This window comes from Petaurus breviceps, unplaced genomic scaffold (genome assembly GCF_028583685.1).
Source record: "Petaurus breviceps papuanus isolate PSGF00001 unplaced genomic scaffold, PetGlider_PUasm1.0 115, whole genome shotgun sequence".
In the NCBI taxonomy this organism is placed as follows: Eukaryota; Metazoa; Chordata; class Mammalia; order Diprotodontia; family Petauridae; genus Petaurus; species Petaurus breviceps.
In genome coordinates this window covers 853,795-877,814 of record NW_027185612.1, presented here as the reverse complement: position 1 = coordinate 877,814, position 24,020 = coordinate 853,795, and the positions used below count along the sequence as shown (strand labels likewise).

General features: G+C 43.1%; 2 protein-coding genes across 6 annotated transcripts in view; one reads left to right on the top strand and one right to left on the bottom strand.

Annotated features, from left to right (window-relative positions):
- Positions 1–23,439, bottom strand: part of LOC138157633 (stonustoxin subunit alpha-like) — a 146,266-nt gene extending 122,827 nt beyond the window's left edge. The window contains exons 1-4 of one of the 2 annotated variants that reach the window (XM_069083294.1): positions 23,168–23,439; positions 21,369–21,493; positions 15,365–17,401; positions 8,032–9,812 (exon numbers count right to left, since the gene is read on the bottom strand). In XM_069083294.1, coding sequence (XP_068939395.1) covers positions 9,178–9,812; positions 15,365–17,401; positions 21,369–21,489 — 2,793 coding nt within the window. In that variant the 5' untranslated portion in view covers positions 21,490–21,493; positions 23,168–23,439 and the 3' untranslated portion in view covers positions 8,032–9,177. Of the gene's footprint in view, positions 1–8,031; positions 9,813–15,364; positions 17,402–21,368; positions 21,496–23,167 lie in introns of those variants that run through there. The other variant, XM_069083276.1, reaches the window with a different exon arrangement.
- LOC138157655 (stonustoxin subunit alpha-like) overlaps positions 1–24,020 on the top strand; it is a 361,938-nt gene that overhangs the window by 172,553 nt on the left and 165,365 nt on the right. The window lies entirely within an intron of this gene.

Here is a 24,020-nt window from a genome sequence, read left to right as displayed (position 1 = left end):
ACCTTCCATTCATTCAATCAATTACAAAGTCCCTGTTCTAAATACTACTCCACCCCTAGGCTGTACCTTCATTTAGTCCATCACAAAACCCCTCTTCTCAAATGGAGATTAGTTTCCAAACATAAGTAAAGTGCATTCATTTGTTCAACCATAGAACACAAAAAGGTCAAAAGTTCCCCACCCCTGGATCACAATTGAATCTACCCCAGAGTTACATCAAGTTTAAGAACAGCACTTAATACCCAAATGGAGGTCTTTTCTTCATCTTGACAAGAGGCAAGTTCTCAGCAATCTTAGTTCCTGGGGAGACAAGGCTTAGCAAGGCCACAATATACTACATTGCCAGTCCCTTCATTAATTCATCCTCTGTCTGTAGAACAGTCCTAGAACCCCTGAAAACATTAGCAAAACCCTCTCCCAGGAATTCTGTAAACATACAACAAGAAAATCCTTCTTCAGGGCTTCTGAACCAACAGAAAGGTTCCCAGACCCCTGCAACAACAGCACTGTCCTTCACCAGTGGACAGTATTCACTCTCTGTCTGCAGGACAGTCTCAGTAGCTCTGAACCAACAGAAAGGTTCCCAGACCCCTGCAACAACAGCACTGTCCTTCACCAGTGAACAGTATTCACTCTCTGTCTGCAGGACAGTCTCAGGGCTTCTTAACCAAAAGCCAGGTTCCAGGACTTCTTCAACAACAGGACTGTCTTTCACCAGTGGACAAATCTGGCAAAAGAACATCAAAACAGACAGACAAAATACCAGCAAAACAGCCATGTCTCCTCAGTCCTTGGCAGCTCAGGGGGCAGGTCTCAAAAGTCCAGGGCAACTCAAAGCGGCCTACAGTAATTCTATCAGTCTCTCTCTCTGCCTCCACGAGGTGCTGCTTCCAAAAAGTCCTTCCGCCTCTCTCTTGTCTCTCCAAATCTACATCACCAGCTCCTCCCAGTTCAGGACTCTCTTTTTACATCAACACGTCCATCCCACAGGTGGGATTAACAAGCTCTGGGTTTTAACACAATCAGTTTGAAAACCAAGCCAATACAGGGGAATCTTTCATTGCCATTACTATCACATAACCCCAGGACTGATCTTTGTGTATAGTGATATAGCAGCAAGCACTCCAGCTTCCCCACAGTGGCTGCCAACACAGGTTCTTAGATCTGCTTTTTTTTTTTTTAAAGCAATTGGGGTTAAGTAACTTGCTCAAGGTTACACGGCCAGTTATTATTTCTGGGTGTGGTGCTGAGTATCTGAGCCCGGATTTGATCCAGGTCATCCCGACACTAGAGCCGGTGCTCTTACTCTCTGAGCCACCTGGCCGCCCCTAAGCAATTGGGGTTAAGTAACTTGCTCAAGGTTACACGGCCAGGTGTTTCTGGGTGGGTGCTAAGTGTCTGAGCCCAGGATTCGATCTCCAGGTCTTCTCAACACTGGAGCCGGTGTTCTTACTCGCTGTGCTACCTGGCCGCCCCAGATCTGCTTTTTTAAAGGAAAGCAACTCAAAATGGGTTAACAAGCTTACTTTAATCAATCAAACATACATTGTTTACCTAGTTCAGGGGGAAAAGGTCAGCACCCCCAAACTAAAGAGTATATAAACAGAAGTTACAAGACAGAGAAACAGATCAAGCAGACAGGCTTCCAAACTGTCCAACCATTACATCCATACCAAATCATAGTTACCAGAGAGGGAAGCATCAACATCTGGGTTTTCAAAGCCACGGGGCTCTCAACAGCTGCCCAGAGTCTCATCTGATCAAATCACACAACACTTCTCAAAGTGAGCCCAAAAGCAAAGCCTCACATCAGGGATTATATAGCCCTCTCCTGGGTCAGAGAATGTAACCATCCTCTTGACCCACTGCCCAATCACACAGCATCAAGGTGTGGGCATTCCTGAAAACCCAGCTTCCTGCCACAGGCTCCATGTGACCACATTCAGCCTTTTTGGGAGCAGAATATATTTTCAAATCAAGAAAAGGTTCTCAGAGTCTCTTAAGCCTATCCTGGCTTAAGGCCTAGGGCCAGGGAAGATCTTTAAATTTGCATTTCCATTACAAGTAGAATGCTATATAGAATATAGAATGCTAATTCAGGAAACAGGAGGTTAGGGGACTACGCCTTGGGCAATACCCAAGACTATGCCTTAAGCTGTTTCAAGCTATTACAAGGTATAGGATAGAGACAAATATAAAGGGGCTTAATGGTGGGCTCCAAATCAGGTGGCATGTAATTTTGGGTTTGGGCACAACAGTATAGTCAATTGGCCAGGAGCATTCTTTGCTGCAGTGTCTGCCAGGCAATTTCCCACAGCTTGATCAGTTTCCCCTTTCTGGTGGCCTTTGTAAAAGATAACCGCTACCTCAGAGGGCTTTTCAGCAGCTTCGAGGAGAGGTGAAATCTCCTGTGCATGTTTAAATAGGGGAATTTTTTGCTGTCATATATGTCCTTTCTTTCCAAATTGCTCCATGGGCATGTAGAACATGGAAAACCTAGAGTGGATTTAGCTGTCTAACAAGGCCAGGTGTAGACTTAGTCTGGAATAATCATTACACTGGTGGCATTTTGGAACTGGGTGTCCTCTGAATGGTCTGCTTGATTCAAGGTTATAGAATCAGGTCAGGAGGATCACTAAGAAACTCTTTTCCTGACTGAAGAAAATGTTCAGCTTGGGGGAATGGGGGAGATGGTATCAGGGAGTTCCCTATTTCTCTCCTGAAGAATTCCATCAGAAGGAAAAAGCCCAGAATGTCTGCATCTCAGAAAAGAGTAAAGATGCCAACTCTTGACAGTCCACTCCAACTGGCCATGCTAGACAACTGCTGCCAACGCACCCTCATTCCAAGTCAATGCCTACATTGGTCTGAAGACTTAGAGTATCCTTCACATCTTCTCTGGGTGACTAGTGGGTATACTTCACATCTAATTTGTAGTATTCAAAAAGCGATAATGACAAAATGTGATGAGATTTCATAAGGTCTGGTCCAGTTGTATGGGGAAAATACCCTGACCAGAGTCTGGGCCTTAGGGCTACAGTTTCAGAAACTGGTTTCAATTATTTCACTCAGGTGTAATCCAAGTTTCAGGGTCTAGTTAATATTAACCAGACTCACAGGGGATTTCATGTTATCAACTAGAAGGTCAATTAATTAATATGTAAGGAGAGATTTTACTGCAGAGGCGACCAGGACACTCCATGGTGTTATAAAAAGGAATTCTTTAAATAAAGTCAATGCAAATTTACACAACATGAATGCTGAGGTATAGGCTCTGGGAACCCCCTTGAACTCTGAATGAATCTTCCCATTTGATGAGGCTTTTGCCTGAGGCCATAAGCCTTTCATTATAGCTAGGCCCAAATCTCTGTTACTAGCCTAACCCTCCTCTGTCCAGCTACTTCCCACCCTTGATCGTCCCAAAATATCTATATACCCTTAAACTAGCCTAGCCTTCCACTGTCTCTCATTTCCAGGTAGCCTCCAGCTACTTCCCACCCTTAATCTTTCATCACTGGAGTCTGACCTCATTGACTCCTCCTGAAGTCTCTCCCCAGACTCCTCCTCTAGACCACCCCTAGGTTCCTCCCACAACCTTTCTATATATAAGACCCCATCTTGCCTCCATGAGGTGTGAGAGTGCCAGAGAATTTTCTATCACAGACTTGCTCTATGTCAGATGATTCTGGTCCACTTGTTCAATGCAAGAGTCACAGATAATGAGGCTCTTTAAGAATCTACCCAATATGATAAACCTTTAATAAACTTTGCTTTACTTTGACTGTGAGAAGATTTGAGTCGAATTCATTCAACAGGACCCAGCATATTGGTAGTTTGGGGTCTCATGCACCCCTAACTTTAAATTTCAACATCTTATGGTTCCCGGACCTCATCAGTGAGACCTGTCTGTACTTCTAACAATAGCAGTATAAAATAGACATTCACAATCTCAGACGTGAGGGTCTCTTTTCTTTTGCTCTGTATATTGAAATGCTCTTCTTTTTGGTGCTTGAGTTCATTTGAGATGAAAAACTCCATTTAAAATTTAATCAAGAACACAGAGATTTCTTAGGATAAGAACAGGAAATTTTATTCTCTTCCCCTGGGAGAAGAGGGTGATCTTTCCCATGACTGGTCATAAGAAGGAGGAGCTCAATGTATGGTGAACAGAATTCTTAAACCCTAATACAGAAGGGTCATATTTTCCCCATTGTCCCTCACTCCCATTGGTTGGGGGGGGCGGGAAGGAGCTTGGGCTATCCCTGACTCCCACTGGCAGGGAGGAGGGGCCCACAGAGGCAGGAAAGTAGACAAAGGACTGTAGCTAGTTGGGGACAAAAGACTCATAAAAGGGCTTGCTGATGATTGACAGCAGCAATGAAGGGGGAAAAGGAAAGTCAACCATCCTGAGAAGTTTTCACTCATCACACAGTGTATCCTTTTCTTTTCACTCTCTAAAAATTTCTCACATCATTGCTTATCTTCCCAAGATGGGATCTCTAGGAAAAAAGCAGTTCTAGTACAGGCCAGGTCCAGACTCTTGGAAAAGTTATCTGCATCTGATGTTGTCTTTTTCAGATCCTTTGGCTCAGAGGAGGGGTAATCTTCAGATGACCAGAGTTCATATACACAAGCTGGCACAGCCAGACAGACCTGACAGGGTTCCCAGAAACATGACTTGACACCAAAGGTAAACTAAACTCTCTAAAACTAGAGGAATCATCTGAGTCTGATGCTGTTTCTCTCCTCAAACTTTACTATCCTATTCAATTAGACATCTATTGCATTACATTTTTGCCTTATTTCCAATCATTTCCTTCTTTGAAGAATGTTATCTCATATTTATTTATTCATTTATTTGGCCCTGAATATAACTTCTTGATGAATTTGCTATAAAAGAAAAAGAGGGACAATGTCATAAATCTTACCAGAAGGAAAACTTCCTTAGCCCTGTTTGATTTCAGGCATGAGTCATCTCTGGTAGGCATTCAGGTAGCCACTTGGTGCTGAAAGCAGGGCTTTGGCATACTTACATGGAAATTTTCCTTTTCAGAAAAGAAAAAGCACAATCGGGGTTATAGAGTCAAAGATCTCACCTGGGCAGTGTCCAAGGTTGTCTTCAAAACCTTTCCCAGGCACCAAAATATCCACTTTTAGCAGTTCTCAGCTTGCAGCCCCTGCCATTCCACTATTGGCCTTTATGACAACTATTCCTGTAATCAAGGCTTAAAATAATAGTAACCTGAGGGTATATGGGCATAAGAATACATATGTCAATGTGTGTATATATGTCTACAGGTATACATAGACAGAGGGCACAGGACCAATTGAATAGGAAGGGATGATACTTAAAAAGTGAAATTAAGAGGTGAGAGAGGGAATATAATGACCAGAGATGGGGAGAGACAGAATGGGGTAAATTATCATCATATAGAAGAGGCAAAGGGAAACTGTTGCAATGGAGGGGCAACGGAAACCAATTAAATGACCCCTTTCCTATGGCTTCGGCCCCAGCCCCTCTCCCCTCAGCAACTCCTGCTCAGGTCACTGAGGCAGCTCCCCCAGCCCCTTGGTTGCCCTTCCCTTTTCCTCTAGCCCAACACCCCTCATTTACTGTCTCCTATACCATGCATATCTCCTACCCTGCATCTCCCAGCATGGCCCCTTCCCCCTCAGGGCCCCCTGCTTAGGTCCTAGCCACTGGTCAGGCTGAAGTGCCTCCCTCTGTGGCCCCTCCCCATGAAGCAACATCACTCAGCCCTCAGGACCTACTCCCTAGGCTGTCATAGAGGTATCTCTTCTTCTGACCCCTTCCACTCCTCAGGTGCCAGCTGACTTTCCCCCTTGGCAGCCAGATCCCCCCAGTCTTGCAGTCTGATCCAGTTCAACCAGCACCCCCCAGTCACTCTCTCACAGAAAGTGAGACTTCCAATCTCCCTTCCCAAGCCCCTGTCCCCATAAAACCTTCAGGACTTTTTCCCATAAGGGAAGCAGCTCTCTCATCAGGTGGGACATCTAGTGATGCATGTCCTATTCTCCATTTCGGATCTCAATCAAATTAAAGAAAAGTTGTGTACATTCCCCCCAAAACCCAACAAAGTTTACTGAAGGCTTTTGGGACTTATCCCTGTAATTTGAGCTTTCTTGGGATTATTTGCATATCCTCTTCTCTACCTGTTGTTCCACTGAGGAGAAGAGGAGAATCTGGGAACAAGCCCCAAAATGGAGGAAATGATAATCATTAAATATCATATTTTTGGACAAAGTATGAATTAATCAAACAAACTACTTTGCCTTGCTTTTTAAAAAAAAAATTGCCTTTTCCTGTGTCAGCAACTTCAGAGACCAGATAAGGCTGGAGGTGTGATTCCCAGTGGAAGGAAAACATACATTCTGAGATGGTAATATACAAATGAACCCTGATCTGTTTTTGTCAATTTGCCTTTACAAAAAAGAAACCTCCTCAAAGATAGAAGTAACAAATGGAGATCATAAATTTGTGTGACACAGTCATCCTGAATTGGGATGGTTTTAAAATGTACTTATGTCTTCTGCTCTCTCTGTTTATCAGTCAGGACTCAGCTCTTGACTCCTTATACAAGTTCTCTAGCTTAAGGAAATAAAAATGCTACAACTGTATATCACTATTAGTTTGTCTCCTTGAACCAAACTTCTTTTAAATGTTGACAGTTATGGTGCTGTGACTCAAATCCGAACTGTCTTATATGGAACAGCTGAATGAACAGCACCTCACTTCATCAAAGTTAATGATTCAGGCTCCTCAGGATTCACTGGGCTTTTTTTTTTTTTTTTTTTTTGGAGTTTTAACCTTGATGGAGTTGGTTAAGTTCCCCGTTCCCAGTTTCAAAGGAAAATGAGTTTGGTTGAAGCCCTCAATTTCCTAAGATAGCTCTGGGACCCAGGATCTTTCTGTATTAACTAGATCCCATCTGGAGATCAATCTCAGAAATTTAGATCCTGAGACCCCTCTGTATTAACTAGATCCATGCTGGAGACCAATCCCAGAAATTTAGACCACACATATTGCCAGTGCTCATAGGGCTCTCCAAAATAACTTTATCTTAAAACCAAGTTAAGTTTAAAGGCCAACAAAACTTCTAACTGGGAGGGGGAATGCTTTCATTGTTGGTTCGATGAGATGACAGAGCAAGAATGCAAAACAAAAGCCTCTGCTCTTAAGGCTTGCAAAGCTGTCCTGGCATTGCCTCCTCTCTTCCCTGTACATGCAGGTATGTATTCAGCCTATACATGGACATGTTGTGGCTATTCCATGTGACAGTCATTAAATTTCTCACTAACTTGAGTTTGTTTCTGCCTCCTTATTTTTCTTACCCAATAATAGTAAATAAAATAATGGGGCTGTGAGGAGAGTTACTTAGAGGGGCTGACAATGCAAGTAGAAGCTTCATACTCCTGTACCCAAAGAGCTTACACTGTGTTTATGAAAACAATATAAACTTGTGAGCCCAAATGGTGACACTGATACCTCTCTGGGAAGTGTTGCAGAAGGTAGAGAAGAGAGGTGGCTAGGTGGCCCAGTGAATAGAGCACCAGTCCTGGAGTCAGGAGGACCTGATTTCAAATCTGTTCTCAGACACTGAACACTTACTAACTGTGTGACCTTGGGCAAGTCACTTAACCCTAATTGCCCTTCCTTCCCCTCTCCAAAAAGAAAAAAAAATTTTAAAGATGGTAGAGAATAGGCATCATCAGAGTGGAAAAGGATCATAGATAGGGAAAGTTTGGGTAGAGTCCATGTGTTTTTAAAGGATGAGAAAGATGGAAGTGATGGCCAAGAAAAGGGGAAATGCTTCCTGGGGCAAGGGGGCACAGAGAAAAAGCACAGAATGGAGCTCAGACAGTTAGTTTCTAATTGTACACATTGAGTTTTGAATTCTTGCCTTCTCCTGGCTGTAGCCAGCTTCCTGTTTTCATAGCCTGCTGTAGCAGCAAGCACCCCAGCATCCCCATGGTGGCTGCCAACACAGGTTCTTAGAACTGATTTTCTAAAGGAAAGCAATTCAAAATGGGTTAACAATCTTACTTTAATAAATCAAACATATATCATTTACCTAGTTCAGGGGGAAAAGTTAGCACCCTGAACTTCAGAGAATACAAACAGATTACAAGCAGAAGTTACAAGCAGGCAGAAAAACAGATCAGCAGACAGGCTTCCAGCTGTCTGACCATTACAACCATACCTAGTCAGTTACCATAGAGGGAAGCACCAACATCTGGGTTTTCAAAGCCAGGGGCTCAACAGTTGCCCAGAGTCTCCTCTGGTCAAATCACACAACTCTTCTCAAAGTGAGCCCCCAAAACAAAACCTCACATCATGGTATATATAGCCTTCTCCTGGATTAGAGAATGTCACAGCCCTCTTGACCCATTATCCAACCACAAAGCAATAAAGTGTGGGCATTCCTGAAAAACAAGCCTACTGCTACAGGCTCCATATGACCACATTCAGCTTATTAGGGGGCAGAGAATATTTTCAAATCGAGGAAGGTTCTCAGGGTCACTTGAGCCTATCAAAGGGCTTAGGGGCAGGTAAGATCTTAGATTGCCATTCCCATAATGCCTGCACATAAGAAATGAGGAAGTTCTATCTGCTACTGTAAAATAATCAGGATCCATTCTTCTGAAAGGCATTGCTCTTTTGCAAGCAGTGTGATGGAGCAGAAAGAACATTAGACTTGTAGTCAGGAGACTTGGCTTCAGCTGATATCTGCATCCCTTTTAACCATGTGACCTCTGCTTCTTAAGGTCTCTTTGTATCACCACTTCACGTGGTGGAAACTAGCTATGAAATTATTCTAGTTGTCCAACGGGCTACTTGTGAAATAAAATCACAGCAAATAATGCAACGGATGAAATAATCATTACGACTTTTGAAAGTGTCCTCAAATTATGCTTGGCCTTGCCTTGGCAACTTCAATAACTTTTCCTATAAATCAGCTTCAATTTTTTTAATGTTTCCTTCTCCTCCTCAAAGATCCTGCTTTTTTTTATCAATGTTTTCCTTTTGCTTCCCATATGGTTCATTTTCCACTTTCAGCTTTTCCTTTTTTAATTCTTCCTTTAACTTTGTATATTTCTGTCTGATTTCTTCTTTCCCCCTTGCAAACTATTCCTTGTAGTGTTCCAGTTCTGCCTTCATGTTGTTCTGATCTTCATATACATATTACGGTTGGTGTAGTGGGTGCCCCCATTATTTTGCACCATCTTCTCAATCATGGCCATCAGCTCTGAAACCTGGGCATCTCTCTGGGCTCCACTAGCCTTGTTGTTAAATGCACAGTATCTGTGTTCACACTTCTCCAACAACTCCTGGAAAAAGGAGTCCTCAATTTCTCTTACATAATCCCCTACACTTTTTCCTTCCAGGTCTTCTTTCCAAGTGAATACAATGATCAAAAACTTCACTGCTTTAGATCCTAGAATATATTGAAGCCATTCAATGGCTGCCTTCTCCTCTATGGTGAAACGACCCATTTTTATCACCAGGAGTAGAGCATGTGGCCCTGGAGAAGAGAGTGTCATGAATCTAGCTATTTCTTTCAAATTTTCTTTGATCTCAAAGTTTAAAACCCCTGGAGTATCAACAACAGCAATGTCCCTCCCATTCCATGTGCTCCTGGCTTTCTTGCAGACTTTGGTGAATGAAAATAATTCAAACTCTCTCCTGCCCAGGAGGGTGTTTCCTGTTGCACTTTTCCCAGCACCTGTTTTTCCCAAAAGGACAATTCTGAGCTCTGGCTTCTTTGAGACTCCTCCTCTCTTGTCTGGATCTGCAGGAAACAAGTAAGAAAGAAGAATCAATGACTGGAATTTGTAGGTGATTTTAATAAAGTCCTGCTCGGAAATCCCAGCATGAGAAGGAGGTGACCTTTAGGCTCTTGAAGGTTATGACAGTAGAGCAGAAATAGAGAATAGTCCTAAGAATCTGGACAAGATTTGCTAATGGTGAGCTCTGTATTGTCCTGGTGAAATTCACAAATCTTGGTCAGCAGAAGGCAGGCCACCGAAGGGCTTTTAGGAAATAGTGTTGTTGTTTTTTTTTATCAAATCTTTATTAACTTCTAGTTTACCTCATTCATTTCCACAAGATTTTGAGTTACAAATTTTATTCCTGTTTTTCCCCTACCCACCACCCCAAAATAGCAATCCCACTGGATATCCCCTCCTCCAATTTACTCTCTCCCATATCTTCTCCCATACCCCCTCCAACTTTCCAGTAGGGCACAGTGGATCTCTATGCCTCAGTGCCTGCATATCTTATTTCCCAGTTACATGTAACCTAATATATAATAAGTGTGTGTGTGTGTATATGTATATGTGTGTATATACATATATTTTTTTTTACATTTTATTTTAAAACTTTGAATTCCAGATTCATTCGCTTCTTCCCTTGTCACCCAGCCTCACTGAGAAGATAAGCAATTCAATATGGGTTGTGCATAGGTAGCTATGCAAAACGTTTCCATAGTGGATATATTGTAAAATACTGACTATATTTCCCTCTCTCCTATCCCACCTCCCACTTGTTCTATTCTCTACTTTGATCCTGTCCCTTTTTAAAAGCGGGTGCTTCCAACTTCCCTCCCCCCCAGCCTGCCTTCCCATCCATCATCTTCCCTCTCATCCCTCTCACCCCTACTCTCCTGTAGGGTGAGATACCCTATTTAGTGTGTATATCATTCCCTCCCTAAGCCAAATTCAATGAGAATAAGGTCGACCCATTCCTTTTTTGCCTTCCTGTTCTTCCCCCATTCTGTTTCTCCCCATCTTCTCTTATGATATCCCTCTCTCACCTCTTAATTTCACCTTTTAAGTATCATCCCTTCCAATTAAATTGGTCCTGTGCCCTGTATGTATGTATACTTGTACACATATGTAACACACTCACATATGTATTCATACGCCCATATATCTTTCTATATAGACATATGTATGTATGTTCTCATACTGAGAAAAGTTTCTCATACTGAGAAAAGTTTCATAAGTTACAATTGTCATTTTTCCATGTAGAAACATAAATAGTTCAACTTTGATAAGTTCCTTATGATTTCTTTTCCCTGTTTACCTTCTCATGCTTCTCTTGCTTCTTGTATCTGAATGTCAAATTTTCTATTCAACTCTGGTTTTTTCATCAAGAATACTTGAAAGTCCTCTATTCCACTGAATGACCATATTTTCCCCTGACATGATATTCAGCTTTGCTAGGTAAGTGATTCTTGGGTTTTAATCCCAGCTCCTTTGACCTCTGAAATATCATATTCTAAGAACTTCCATCCCTAGGTGTAGAAAGCTGCCAGATCCTGTGTTATCCTGATTGTGTTTCCACAGTATTTAAATTGTTTCTTCCAGACTGCTTGTAAGATTTTCTCCCTGATCTGGGAATTCTGGAACCTGGCTATAATATTCCTAGGAGTTTTCTTTTGGGGATCTTTTTCAGGAGGTGATAGGTGGATTCTTTCAACCTCTATTTTGCCCTCTGGTTCTAAAACATCAGGGCAATTTTTCTTGAGAATTTCTTGAAGGATGATTTCTAGGTTGTTTTTTTTTTTTTTTTGATCATGGCTTTTGGGTAGTCCAATAATTTTTAAATCATCTCCCCTGGATCTATTTTCCAGGTGAGTGGTTTTCCCAATGAGATATTTCCCATTTCCTTCTATTTTTTCATTTGTTTGGATCTGTTTGCTAGCATCTTGATTTCTCATAAAGTGACTAGCTTCCATTTGCTCCAATCTAATTGTGAAGGAATATTCTCTTCAGTGAGCTTTTGAGATTCTTTTTTCCATCTGGCAAATTCAGCTTTTTAAGGCATTCTTCTCCTCATTGTCTTTTTGAGCCTCTTTTGCCATTTGAGTTAGTCTATTTTTTTTTGGAGGGCAATTGGGGTTAAGTGACTTGCCCAAGGTCACATGGCTCTAGTAAGTGTTAAGTGTCTGAGGCTGGATTTAAACTTAGGTCCTCCTGACTCCAGGGTCAGTACTCTATTCACTGTGCCACCTAGCCGCCCCAGAATTAGTCTATTTTTTAAGGTGTTATTTTCTTCAGTCAGGTTGTTGACTCTCATTTCAAAATTTTCTTGCATTTTTCTCATTTCTCTTCCCAATTTTTCCTCCACTTCTCTTATTTGGTTTTCAAAAAAGTGTATGTTTCTGTGAAAATAAGGGGATTTAGGTGGCAGTAGATGCCACTCTCCTAAGTTCATGGTGTCCTCTTTCCAGACCACAGCTCTCCTTCCTCTGTTAGACATTGAGCCACTAGCCAGAAAGATCCTTGGCCAGTCGGGGGCCCAGTTTAGTGGTGTGGAGGAGTGGGAGCTGGGGCTAGGCAAATAGGCCTCCAATATAAGGAATACATACTGAGGGTGCCAAAAATCCTAGTGCAGTTTTAAGCTCAGGGCATAGTTAGAAGGCCAGGCTGGTGTGGGAGCATTGAGAGTATACAATGGGAGGGAAATAGGTCTCCAGTCAAGAAAAAACAAACAAAATCTGAAGAAATTTAATTCATGAAAACTAATCAAGCACCAGGCTTAAAGGAGAAACAAAGACAAAAACGAAACTCTCTGTCATCAGGGAAACCAGACACAAACACAGAATAAACCAGTTAAGATTGGAAAACTGTTCACAGCCTTGAAGTTGTAGTGGGATGCCCAGCGTGAACCTGAATGAGGCATCAAGGTGACATGGCAGATGAAACAGTCATGGAATATTAGGTGAACTAAATAGAATCATGGAAGCCTAGGTTTCTTACCCAGGATGTCAGTTCTGTGCCATACAGGGTCTCTAGTGTTATGAGATACTGAGTAAGATCTGGGGCTTACAAACTGTCTAGAAGTTTGAGGAAGGCAGAGTTGGACAGTGGATGGCAGGCTGCCCCTGGAGTCAGGAAGATCTGGTTATGTCCTATGTGAGGATGTGTAAAGGCCCTTAAACCTCAGTGCACTTCCAACAAATCCCTAAAGTGTAGGTGTCTTTGCCCTGGGAACCATGGGCTTGTAGAGTTGTTTTAAAATATTCATAGTTTGATAAGTTCATTTGAATACAATTAGTTCTTTTTGTGATCCCTTACTTGATTTATTCTTTCAAAAACATTATTCAGTAGAGGGCATCTAGGGGCTTCATTTACCACATTGCAAAGGGATCTAAGGCAGAAATAACAGTAAGGACTCCAGCTCTTAAATCATAACTTGCTGTGAGTTCTTGCTCTGCACAGCAGTTTCCATTATGGGCTTTTTTTCATAAAATTGTGATGATATTACAGATCTAGGTTAAAAAAAACTTAAATGTGAGGTCAGATGTCAAAAAAAGCTAACAAAATGTTAGACAAATAGCAGTAGGAATACAAGAATTTTATCCTGGGAAGTGACAGTCCGACTGTTCCTCAAACTAGTCAGGTCCCATGTATAACAGAATGTTTTGGGCACCACATATGCAGAAGTGTGCCTCTTGTATTTGGGAGCTAGGAGGAGGCTGTAGGGTTGTATAAGTCCAAACCCTTCATTTGCCAAATGAGGAAACTAAATCTCAAAGTGGTTAATGACTTACCCAAAGTCATGAAAGTCAAAAGACAGCAAGTCAGGCTATGACTTGGTGTCCTCTAGTTTTTATTCTCATCTCCTTCTACAGGATCATCTGGAGCTCATGCTGAGGAGAACAGTGAGGAAGGTGGAAAGTGTGGACACAATGGCCCAAAAGGAAGAATCCAAGGAAAAGGGGATGTTTAGACTAGAGGAGAGAAGCCTTGGATAGAACAGGGTCACTGCCCTCAGGTATCCAGAGGGGCTCCATTAAGAAAAGGCATTAGTCATTTTGCTTAACCCCAGAGAACAAAGCTGGTACCAAAGTGTAGCTTACAAGAAGAAAGATTTCTGCTCCTTTAAAAAAGAAAGAATGTCCTAATAATTAGAGCTGCCCTGTCATGAAATGGACTGGGAGAGAGTGAGCTCACCATCACTGGAAGTGAACACAGATGTCAGCCACAGCATAAAGCAGATTTGTGCTTCTGGCAGGATGTTGGATCCTACAGTTGCTTCCAACTCCCATGATTCCATGAAGGGCTCAGCTTAAAATGTGACTGACATCAACTTAGACCATTACAAATTGCTGCTTTTCTGTCAGGAAGAACCCTGACTGCACATTTTAATGAGAGAAAAAGATGATTGGGAAGTTGTATTACTTTAAAGCAGTGAATTCTAAGATTCAACAAAGTGCTTTACGTATATCTCCATGGATCCTCACAGCAGTTCTGGAAGAGAGGTACTATTGTGAGCTCCATTTTACAAATAAAAACTGAGGAAGGCAGAGGTTAAGAGACTTGCCCCAGTGGCACACAGGTAGAAAAGGCCTGAAGCTGGATTACATAATAAACCTTTTCCCCTCCAGGTCCAACTCTGTACACACTGCAAGAACCAACTGCCTCTGGGAGAAGTCTGTGTGGGTGCCCCCTCTGTACAGGAGAGAGGAATATTTTAACAGGAGTGTTCCTACTACCTCCAAAGAGTAGCCCAATACTTGAAGAAGAGACAGATGTCTCAGCATCACAAAGAAATGTTATACAGATGACTTTTGATAACAGCCAGAGGTCAGAAGACATGATGCTCTAGGACTCCTTTCAACTCTAGAATATTTGTATTACACTAAGGAGCGTCTTGAAATTTTCAAGTAAAACAACTTAAATTGTCTTTCATTTAAAAAATAATATATGTCAAAGATCACTTTTTTATAAATGGAATATAAAGCACAGATTAGGAAAATCTGAGGAATTACTGTGAACTCTGTATGATTTTCAGTGGTAATAATTTCAGATACTTACATAATTGAATAATTTGAATTAGTAGGTCTCTTATCTACCTGACATTGTCCTGGGAGAAAGAGAAAATTTGATTGATCAGAGGTACCTTGATCTACACCCTCCCACAATAAATGGACCCTTACAAATGTAAATAAGTCTCTCAGAGTCTGACCCCCTGTAATTTCATTGTGTAGAAAGAGGACGATGGCATCAGGGAGATGATGACAGGACTTGAAATTGACTCTGATTTAAGTGAGGGAGGGCTGTGCAAGGTCACCAGCCTCACTTTCTCCTCCACAGTCATCTGGGTTCAGAGGCCCAATATAGATCAGGAAGACTACAGGTGGCCCAGCATGCTGCAGGGAACCTTTGCCTTTTTAAGCTAAGGTTTTTCCCAACTTCTCACTTTCAGTGAGGCAATTCCAATTCCAGTGGATTGTGAAATCAAGGAGAGTCCCCTGATCAACCCTTGCAACACTTCGCATATTCCAATAATGAGAAACATTCTTAGGGATTTTAGTTACTAAAAGCCCCTTACCAGAGACTGGAGCTTCTTCTATAGTAGAGAGAGTCCTCACTGGGTCACCCTTGTCACTGCTCTCACTGGTCCAGCCACCATCATACACGGCAGAAACTCGGAACCTGTACACAGTCTGAGGTGTCAGTCCATCAATATCACAGTGGGTCTCATTATTTCCTGTTCTGTGTTCATGCCAGTCTCCTTCCCCATCCTCAGCCTCAGTCTCCTCTCTGTATTCTATTCTATATTCCTTGATCTTGATTCCTGCTCCAACAGCACTTGGACCCTGCCAGCTCAGGGTCACAGACTGTGGTCCCATCACAACAGCTACTGGCTTTCCAGGAGGGCAGGTTGGTGGAAGTGTCCTCACAGCAAGGCTCACATCACTGCTCTCACTGAGCCCTAGCTCCCACACCTCAGCAATCCTAAACAGATACTCTGTGCTAGGCTCAAGGTCATTTACTTTCAATCCCTCTAGTTTTCCAGACACAGGGATGGTGGTCCAGTCCTCTTCCCCTATAACCTTGTACTCTACCTGATAGCCAGTGATCCTCTCCTCCTTCCCAGATGCTGGGGTCAGTGTGAGTTCTACGGAGTGATGTGTGACCCCACCAATCTGGGGAAGGGGAGGTTTGACTGGTAGCTCAAAGTTGGTGCTGACCAGCAGTCCCTTTTCATAGAGGTAAATGGAAACCCCCTTGTTCTCCTGATCTGGGACAGCTGCCACAATGAATTGAGTCTTCTCTGTGGAATGATTGGTCTTGGCAAACGTTGAAAAGGCTTCTGCCAATCCTATTGCCTTTCTCCTTGTCTCTCTGTCCTTGATCCAAGAGGAATATGTCTTTTGCTCACAGTCAGGACTTAATGATGCTAGATTCCATAGCCACTGTTTCCAATCTGCTAAGTAGGGCTCCTCCTGCAAGGAGGTGAGTGCAAATACCAGGACAAATCTGTGGGTAGAGCCTAGAACCACAGTGTCCACCTCATTCTGGTCAGCCATGACTGGCACCCCCTTCAGAAGGGTGAGGTAGGAATTTACCACCTTCATCTCCTGGAGCTTCTCATCCAGGAACTCTGAGAGCCTCCTAGTGCTGAATGGGGACTGGCTTTCCCTGATTAAAATCCTGGTCAGTTCATCTTCCTCTGCTCTGCCTGCCCGGATCAGGGGTAAGACCTTGGCTATTTCCTTTTGTAAAATCTGTCTGTGTTGACTATTTAGCTCTTGGAATAGCCTGACTTTTTCCCTGATGGCAGAAAAGACTGAGAGCCCTGGTGCCTCCAACATGTCATTACACCTCTTGTCACACTCAGATAACTTCTCCAGAGAGTTCTGGGCATCCCACACCATGGTAATGCTGATTCCTCGAGCCAGCCTGGCAGCCTTGGAGCTCAGATACTCCAGAGGGTACAGCCAGACTTGGAGGGGCACCCCACGGCCCCTAAGCAGCTTAGGAAGGGAGGCATAGATTGTTACTGCATCTTCATAAGTCACTGGATTGGTCTCAAGGACAAAATCTCCATAAAACTTACACCTGAATTCTTTGGTTGATTTTTTCTTACTGTCCTCCATTTTCATCCCTCCCCCTACTTTTCCTGATACTTGGGGAATCTTCTTTACTTCAGCCTTCAATGATCCTTCTATATCCTTAACATTTTCATTGGTGGAAACTTTCTGATCAAACACAAAGAAAGCCTGGGCCCCATAGAGCACTGCAGTGACCACATGGGTGGCTGTTCCATTATCAAACACATCATGGTAAGAGATATTCTGATATCCCAGGTGGTTCATCGTGAGGTGGGAAAACTGTGTAGTCACACTGTACTTGAGAGTGACCCTAGCTTGCTTCTGGGATGTCTTGGTGTCATTTAAATACTTGGCAGAGCCTCCTATTGCCACCATCCCCCCCAGGACACTTGCTTTCAGCTCTGCAGTGATATTCATGGCATTCATCTTCTCATCAATAGAGTCAGAGGTGATGATGTCAAAATCAGTCTTGTACTGCTCTTCTGTGGTCACATTTCTCTCAAGGGTCTCCCTGTCCCACAATGTGATGCCTAGAATGAGACAGAGACATTAGGAATTAAATGGCAGAATGCAGAGGGTCCACAGCCTGTCACTTTAGGGTGTCCTTTCCAGCAGGGACAGCTGGCCCTGGGAGGTAGCTTCTGGAAGGAGGGTAGGTAGGGTAACACACAGATGCCACAGGTGGAGAAAATCCCACTCCTGACCTGAAAAGAACTTTTCTGTGCCTCTGTAGCAGCAAGCACCCCAGCGTCCCCAGGGTTGCTGCCACCACAGGTTCTTAGATCTGCTTTGTTAAAGGAAAGCAACTCAAAATGGGTTAACAAGCTTACTTTAATCAGTCAAATATATATCATTTACCTAGTTCAGGGGAAAAAGGTCAGCAACCCGAACTTCAGAATATACAGACAGAATTATCAAGACAGAAACAGATCAAGTAGACAAATTTCCAAACTGTCCAACCATTACATCCATACCAAATCAACATCTGGGTTTTTCAAAGGAGGGAGGGGGCTGTCAACAACCAACGGCTTCCCAGAGTGTCATATGATCAAATGACAGAACACTTCTCAAAGTGAGCCCCCAAAACAAAGCCTCAAATCTGGGTTTATATAGCCTTCTCCTAGCTCAGAGAATGTAACAACCTTCTGGACCCACTGGCCAATCAAAAAGTATCTACTGAAAAACAAGCCTCCCACCCCAGGCTCCAGGTGCATTTTAACCTAGGGGCAGGGAAGATCTTTAAATTTGCATTCCCATTACAGCCTCTGAAACACCTTTGCTCCACTGAGTCTTCTATGATTTATAGCAGAACCCTTACAAAGTTTCTCCCTACTCTGAATCCCTGAATCTGAATTCTCACTCTTTCCACATCACTCGCCACCCTCCTCTGAGCTCCTCTGTTCCTTCCACAAGTAGGTAAATATCTTTTCTCAGCCTGGGTACTTGTTGTGCCAGTGCAATATTTACAGCACTGACTATAATTATAAATAGTCCCATATTGTGCATGGTTGCAAAATATAAAAAACTCTCCATATAGAGGACAGAACCAAAGCATTTATTTAGACACCAGAAAACTGAACCCATCAAAGTAACATAAAGGTTAATGAACCAAAATGTAGCAGAGAGACATGCCATCCTTAAGCCTCCCCACAAACCAATACAAGATCAATATTTACTCACAAACCTCTCTATCCCCTTGGCTGAGCTCCTCTCTCTCCCAACCTCTTTCTAGCTCTGACTCTCAGCTTCCTGTGGCTCTGCTCCACCCTTCAGCAAACTCCTCTCACCCCAGGCTCCATGTGCCTATTAGGGGGCAGAGTTTGCTTTCAAAGCAGGGAAGGTCTTCAAATTCTCCTAGGTTTATTAAGGGGCAGGGAAGATCTTCAAATTGCCATTCCCATTACTGTACTATCTTCTAAAAAATGACCCTGGTAATATTGGTTTCACAAGGTTTATAAAACACTTTCCTCTCAACAATTCTGTAGTGCTATAATAATTAGCCACACTTTGCCCACAAATAAACAGACTCAGAGAGGGGTTGGTTAAGTTTTTGGAGAAGATATGACTAGTCAGTGTCTAAGCAAAGTTCTGGTCTTCTGACTCCAAGAGTAGCCTACCCACTGCCTGCCATAGATAGAGAACAGGAGGTGACCCAGAGTGAGGTCAGTGCCTGGGGGGTGGAGGAGGAATGGTGCATATACATAGCAGGTTTGGAAGTGTTAGTGAGGATATGACCTCTGCAGCATTCTCTGAGAGAGAAAAGGAGTAGTTATGCTCTGACAAAGTGCAGCTCCTTCTGGGTTGTCTTGGCGAGGTCCTTTGTCTTCAGACATTTTATGCTTCTAGCTAATTATAACTACTCCCTAGAATCAACATAGCACTTTAATATTTTCAGAGTATTGGGGAGTGGCTGAGCAAGCTGTAGTATGTGATTATGAGGGAAAACTATTGTGCTATAAGAAATGGGGAGCTGGATGGTTTCAGAAAAAACTGGAAAGATTTACATGAGCTGATGCAAAGTGAAGTGAACAGAATGAGGAGAACGTTGTACACAGTAACAGCAATACTGTAAGATGATTACCCTGTGAATGACTTGGCTATTCTCTGCAGTGCAATGGTCTAAGACAATTCTGAAGGCCCTTTGGAGAAAAATGCTATCTACCTCTATAGAAATAACTGACAATAGGGGTGGCCAGGTAGCACAGCAAGTAAGAACACCGGCTCCAGTGTTGAGAAGACCTGGAGATCGAATCCCGGGCTCAGACACTTAGCACCCACCCAGAAACACCTGGCCATGTAACCTTGAGCAAGTTACTTAACCCCAATTGCTTAGGGGTGGCCAGGTGGCTCAGCAAGTAAGAGCACCGGCTCCAGTGTCGGGATGACCTGGATCAAATCCAGGCTCAGATACTCAGCACCACACCCAGAAATAATAACTGGCCGTGTAACCTTGAGCAAGTTACTTAACCCTGATTGCTTTAAAAAAAAAAAAAAAGAAATAACTGACAATGTATGAATGCAAAGGTATCTTTCATATTTTTAAACTATTTTTATTGTATGTTTTCTATTTTCTTTCACAACATAACTAATATAGGCATATGTTTTGCACAACTGTACACATATATAACCTAGGTAAAATTTCTTAGTTTTTTTTCTATAAGGAGAGATGAGAGAGAGGATGAAAATTTGGAACTCAAAATTTTTTTAATGAAAGTTAAAAGTTTCTTTAAAAATGAATATTTTACACATGATTGAAATAAGTAAAATTAAAAGTAATAAATAAATATTTTCAAAATACTTTGCAATATTATCTCATTTGATCCTCAGAACAATCCTCAGAGTAGGTGCTATTATTATCATTCCCATTTTTAGGATGAGGAAACTAAGACAGACAGGGTTTAATAACTTGTCCAGGGTCTCACACCTAGATGTGCTTAAGCCTGGATTTGGACTCAAGTCTCCTGATGTCATGTCCATTCATTGAACCTCCTAGCTGCACACTACTAGCTGGCTCCTGGGAGGTGATTCAGGAAGGCAATGCCTGGGATAGAATTAAGTGGCTCTTTCAGATACTGGTTGTTCAGTAGGTCCTGAGTCTTCCTGACCCCATGGACCATAAGCCTTGCATGGGGTTTTCTTGGCAAACATCCTGGAGTGTTGTCATTTCCTTTCCCAGGAGAGCAAGTGGATCCTTTTTCAGGCAATCAGAGATTAAGTGACTTGCCCAGGGTCCCAGAGCTAGGAAGTGTCTGAGGTTGAATCTGAATTCAGGTCTTCCTGACTCCAGGCCCAGTTATCTGTCAACTGTGGCACCAGCTGTCTCTTTTTTAGATGCTGGTAAAGATCAAAAGGCAATGTATGTTCACACAACCTGCAGCTCTCCCCCTTCTCAAGGGAAAGTGAGGGGACTACCTGAATTCTACCTTCCCTACAATCCCTCATTCTGAACCAACAACATTTCCTTTAAAGCTGCCTTTGAACTTAATTTTAACCAGGTTGGTTAACCTGCACAAACCCCTCAGAGGCATGTATGTTTATGGGTGGATGGGTGTCTGTGTGTGTGTGTGTTTGTGTGTGTGTATCTGATCTCCCCACCACTCAACACTGTTTCTGATGTAATTAAGGCTCTGACCCCTTCTCTGCCTTAAGGTGTTTTTTTTTTTCTTTTTTAAAGCTCAATATTATTTTGGTTTTATCTTTCAAAGTTTGCTTCTCTTTCTGACCTTCAGCCTTCCAGGGTGAATGAGCCCCTTCTTACACTGCTCTCTTCAGACATCTCCCATCACTCCTGCCTGGGATTTGCCATCACATAGCACCTCCCATCAGAACAAAGAGATCCAGGTGGGTTCTACCTGGGAGAAAATAGTTGAGACACTAATCACTGAGACTTTGTCTGAATCTGACTTTCTTACACTGATCATATTTCACTCAGCTCTTTCCTAACACTGCCCTCTCCTGACATATGGAATAAGGCTCTGCATTGAAAAGAGTCATTACCAGGGATGGTGGTGTCTGAGCGACAGTCATACAGTGTCCCCAGATGTAAGGGTCGACCAAGAGCCGGGATCTCCATTGGGATCTTCGAGGTCAAGCTGCCTGGAAGTTCTTTTTCTGCCATTTCCCTGAGGAAAGAAAATTGAGGTCTAGGGCAGTTATCAGGGAGCTGACTTTGGAGAAGACTCCAGCCATAAATGCCCCATTGCTCAGGGACCAAGCTCCCCAATGTCTGTTAGCCTGGAGCCCTGCAGAGAGTAGTCACTGTCCTGGGGTAGAAAGACATCATTGTTGTATAGAGGCCACAAGGGAGCCAGACACCAGGAGTGAGCTACTCAGCTTAGAGAGAACCTTAGGAACAAACTAGGGCCGAGGCAGAGGGCAGAGGGCAAAGAGCAGAGCCAGAGCCAGAGAGGAGCCAGAAGGAACAGTTTGATTGAGGGGCACAGGTACGTATGTGCTGCTAGAAGTTCTGCAGAACACTTTGCAAATATTATTTCATTTAACTTGTACAAAAAAATCAGACCAGTCAGGTGATCAGTAACAAAGTGAGGCCTTTTTTCAGGGTCGAGGAAAGGGAACCTCACAAACCTCTTGTCCTCACTGAAGAGGTTACCCCTAAACAGGGTTAGGGTTGCTCTAGAGACCCCAAAATACCAACACGATGGGTCCTGCCAAATGAATTCAACTCAAGTCTTCTCAGCCAAGGAAAAGTAAAGTTTATTAAACGTTTGCTTGTATTGGACACAGAGTAAGTCTCTGCTAGGTCATTTTACGGAGCTCTCCCCCTTCCATAGCGCTCTCACCCACATGGCATTCTATGGTGCTCTCCCCATTCTATGGCGCTCTCACCCACATGGAATTCTATGGCCCTCTCACAAATATGAGGACAAGATGGGGTCTTATTTACAGAAGGTTGTGGGAGGAATCTAGTGGTGGTCTAGGGGAGGAGTTTGGGGAGGGTCTACAGGAGGAGTTAATGAGGTCATTGAGTGATTGAGGGTGGGAAGTAGCTGGAGACCACAGAGCATGGTGGGCTAGGCCAGTTCAAGGGTGGATTCATATTTTGATAGGTGGGAAGTTTAGTAACAGAGGGTGGGAAGTCTAGCAACAGAGGCTTGGGCTAAGCCACAATGTAAGGCTTATTGCCTCTTGCAAATGCCTCATCAAATGGGATGATTTAATCAAGAGTCCAAGGGAGGCTCCCAGAGCCTGTACCTCAAGGACTCAAGGAGAGGTCAAGGGGGCTCCCAGAGCCCATAACTCATCAATTTAGAATAGGTTTTGGGGGCAGAAAAGGGAAGGGAAGAACTTTTTGGGAAACTGAGGCCACCTTTTCTGTCTAAGGGTGATACTGGCTTCCCATTTTGGGATAATAACTTTGTCTATGGGTCCTTGTTTCCTTACTAGTGACCTAAACCTCAATCTATAATGATGCTGACCTGGCTGTATGGGCAGGATACTGGTTTGTTCCTTCCTTCAGATTTACTGATCCTGGGCTGATTCATCTTCTGTCACCCACCTCCCCTCAAGAACAGCCCTCACTCACAAATCTGACAAAGTATGAAAGGGCAATGATTCCTCTGAGAAAAGACTGTCCTCTAGGAGCCAACCCTGGGGCTCTTGGAGGGACTGGGCCCCAGACATCACACATATACTTCCCCCCGACTCAGCAGGAACCAAAGATAAGGTTTTAAGCAAGCAGAGTAACAAAGCAGACTGCCTGAGAGGGGCGGGGCAGTTCTTCGCCCTGGAAAGATCAGGGATCCACCCCTCCCCCAGAGGTGGCTCCACACTCTCACCTGCCTGATCCAGGGTCTGTGGCCTTACCACAATGCACAGCCTTCTCCCTCCCTCCTCACAGAGCTGAGCTTTGGGGTCAGTGCTGGTGTGGGGTGTGCCTGGAGTCTGGCTGTGTGTGAGCAGCACAAGGCAGACTGAAAAGGAAAGAACTGCTGGAAAATGAAAGTAATCTGACCTAGGGACTGCTCATTTCCTGAAAATGGGGAGATTAAATGTAAGAGATGTTCAAGGCCACTTAACTGGTCACCTGACTGGGTCCCTAAACTGAGGAGCCTGGACTTTCTCTTTCTCTCACCCTTAAGCTGCACTGTCCCTTTAAGTCCCTTTCCAAAGGGAGCTGTTTTGTGATAAAAAAAAAAAAAAAGAAAGTAAAGGAATGTTTGTGTAAAAGAGAAGACTTAACTGCTAAGGGATGTCAGATATTCGCCCTGTTAACAGATGAAACTTCAGATGCCCAAAAGGAACAGGAAAAGAACTTTTGTTTTATTTAATAAAAAACAAAACCACTTGTAGAATGGATGTGTAAAGGAAATGCTTTCACATGGGATTTGAGCAGGTTTGGGTAGAAAGTTAACTGTGGCTTCAATATGAAACACTCTAAATCCTCACTAGATCCTGTCCTCCCAGCTAGCTCCCTTCTACTTGGTGGCTGAAATTCTTGAAAAAGTTGGCCCCAATCAGTGCCTCTCCTTCCCTTTTTCCTATTGCAGTTCTTTAAAAAATAAATAAATAGATAGGTAAATAAATAAATAAAATATGTGTGTGTGTGTGTGTATATGTATATATATATGTGTGTGTGTGTGTGTGTGTATATGTATGTATATATATATATATATATATATATTTAAATCT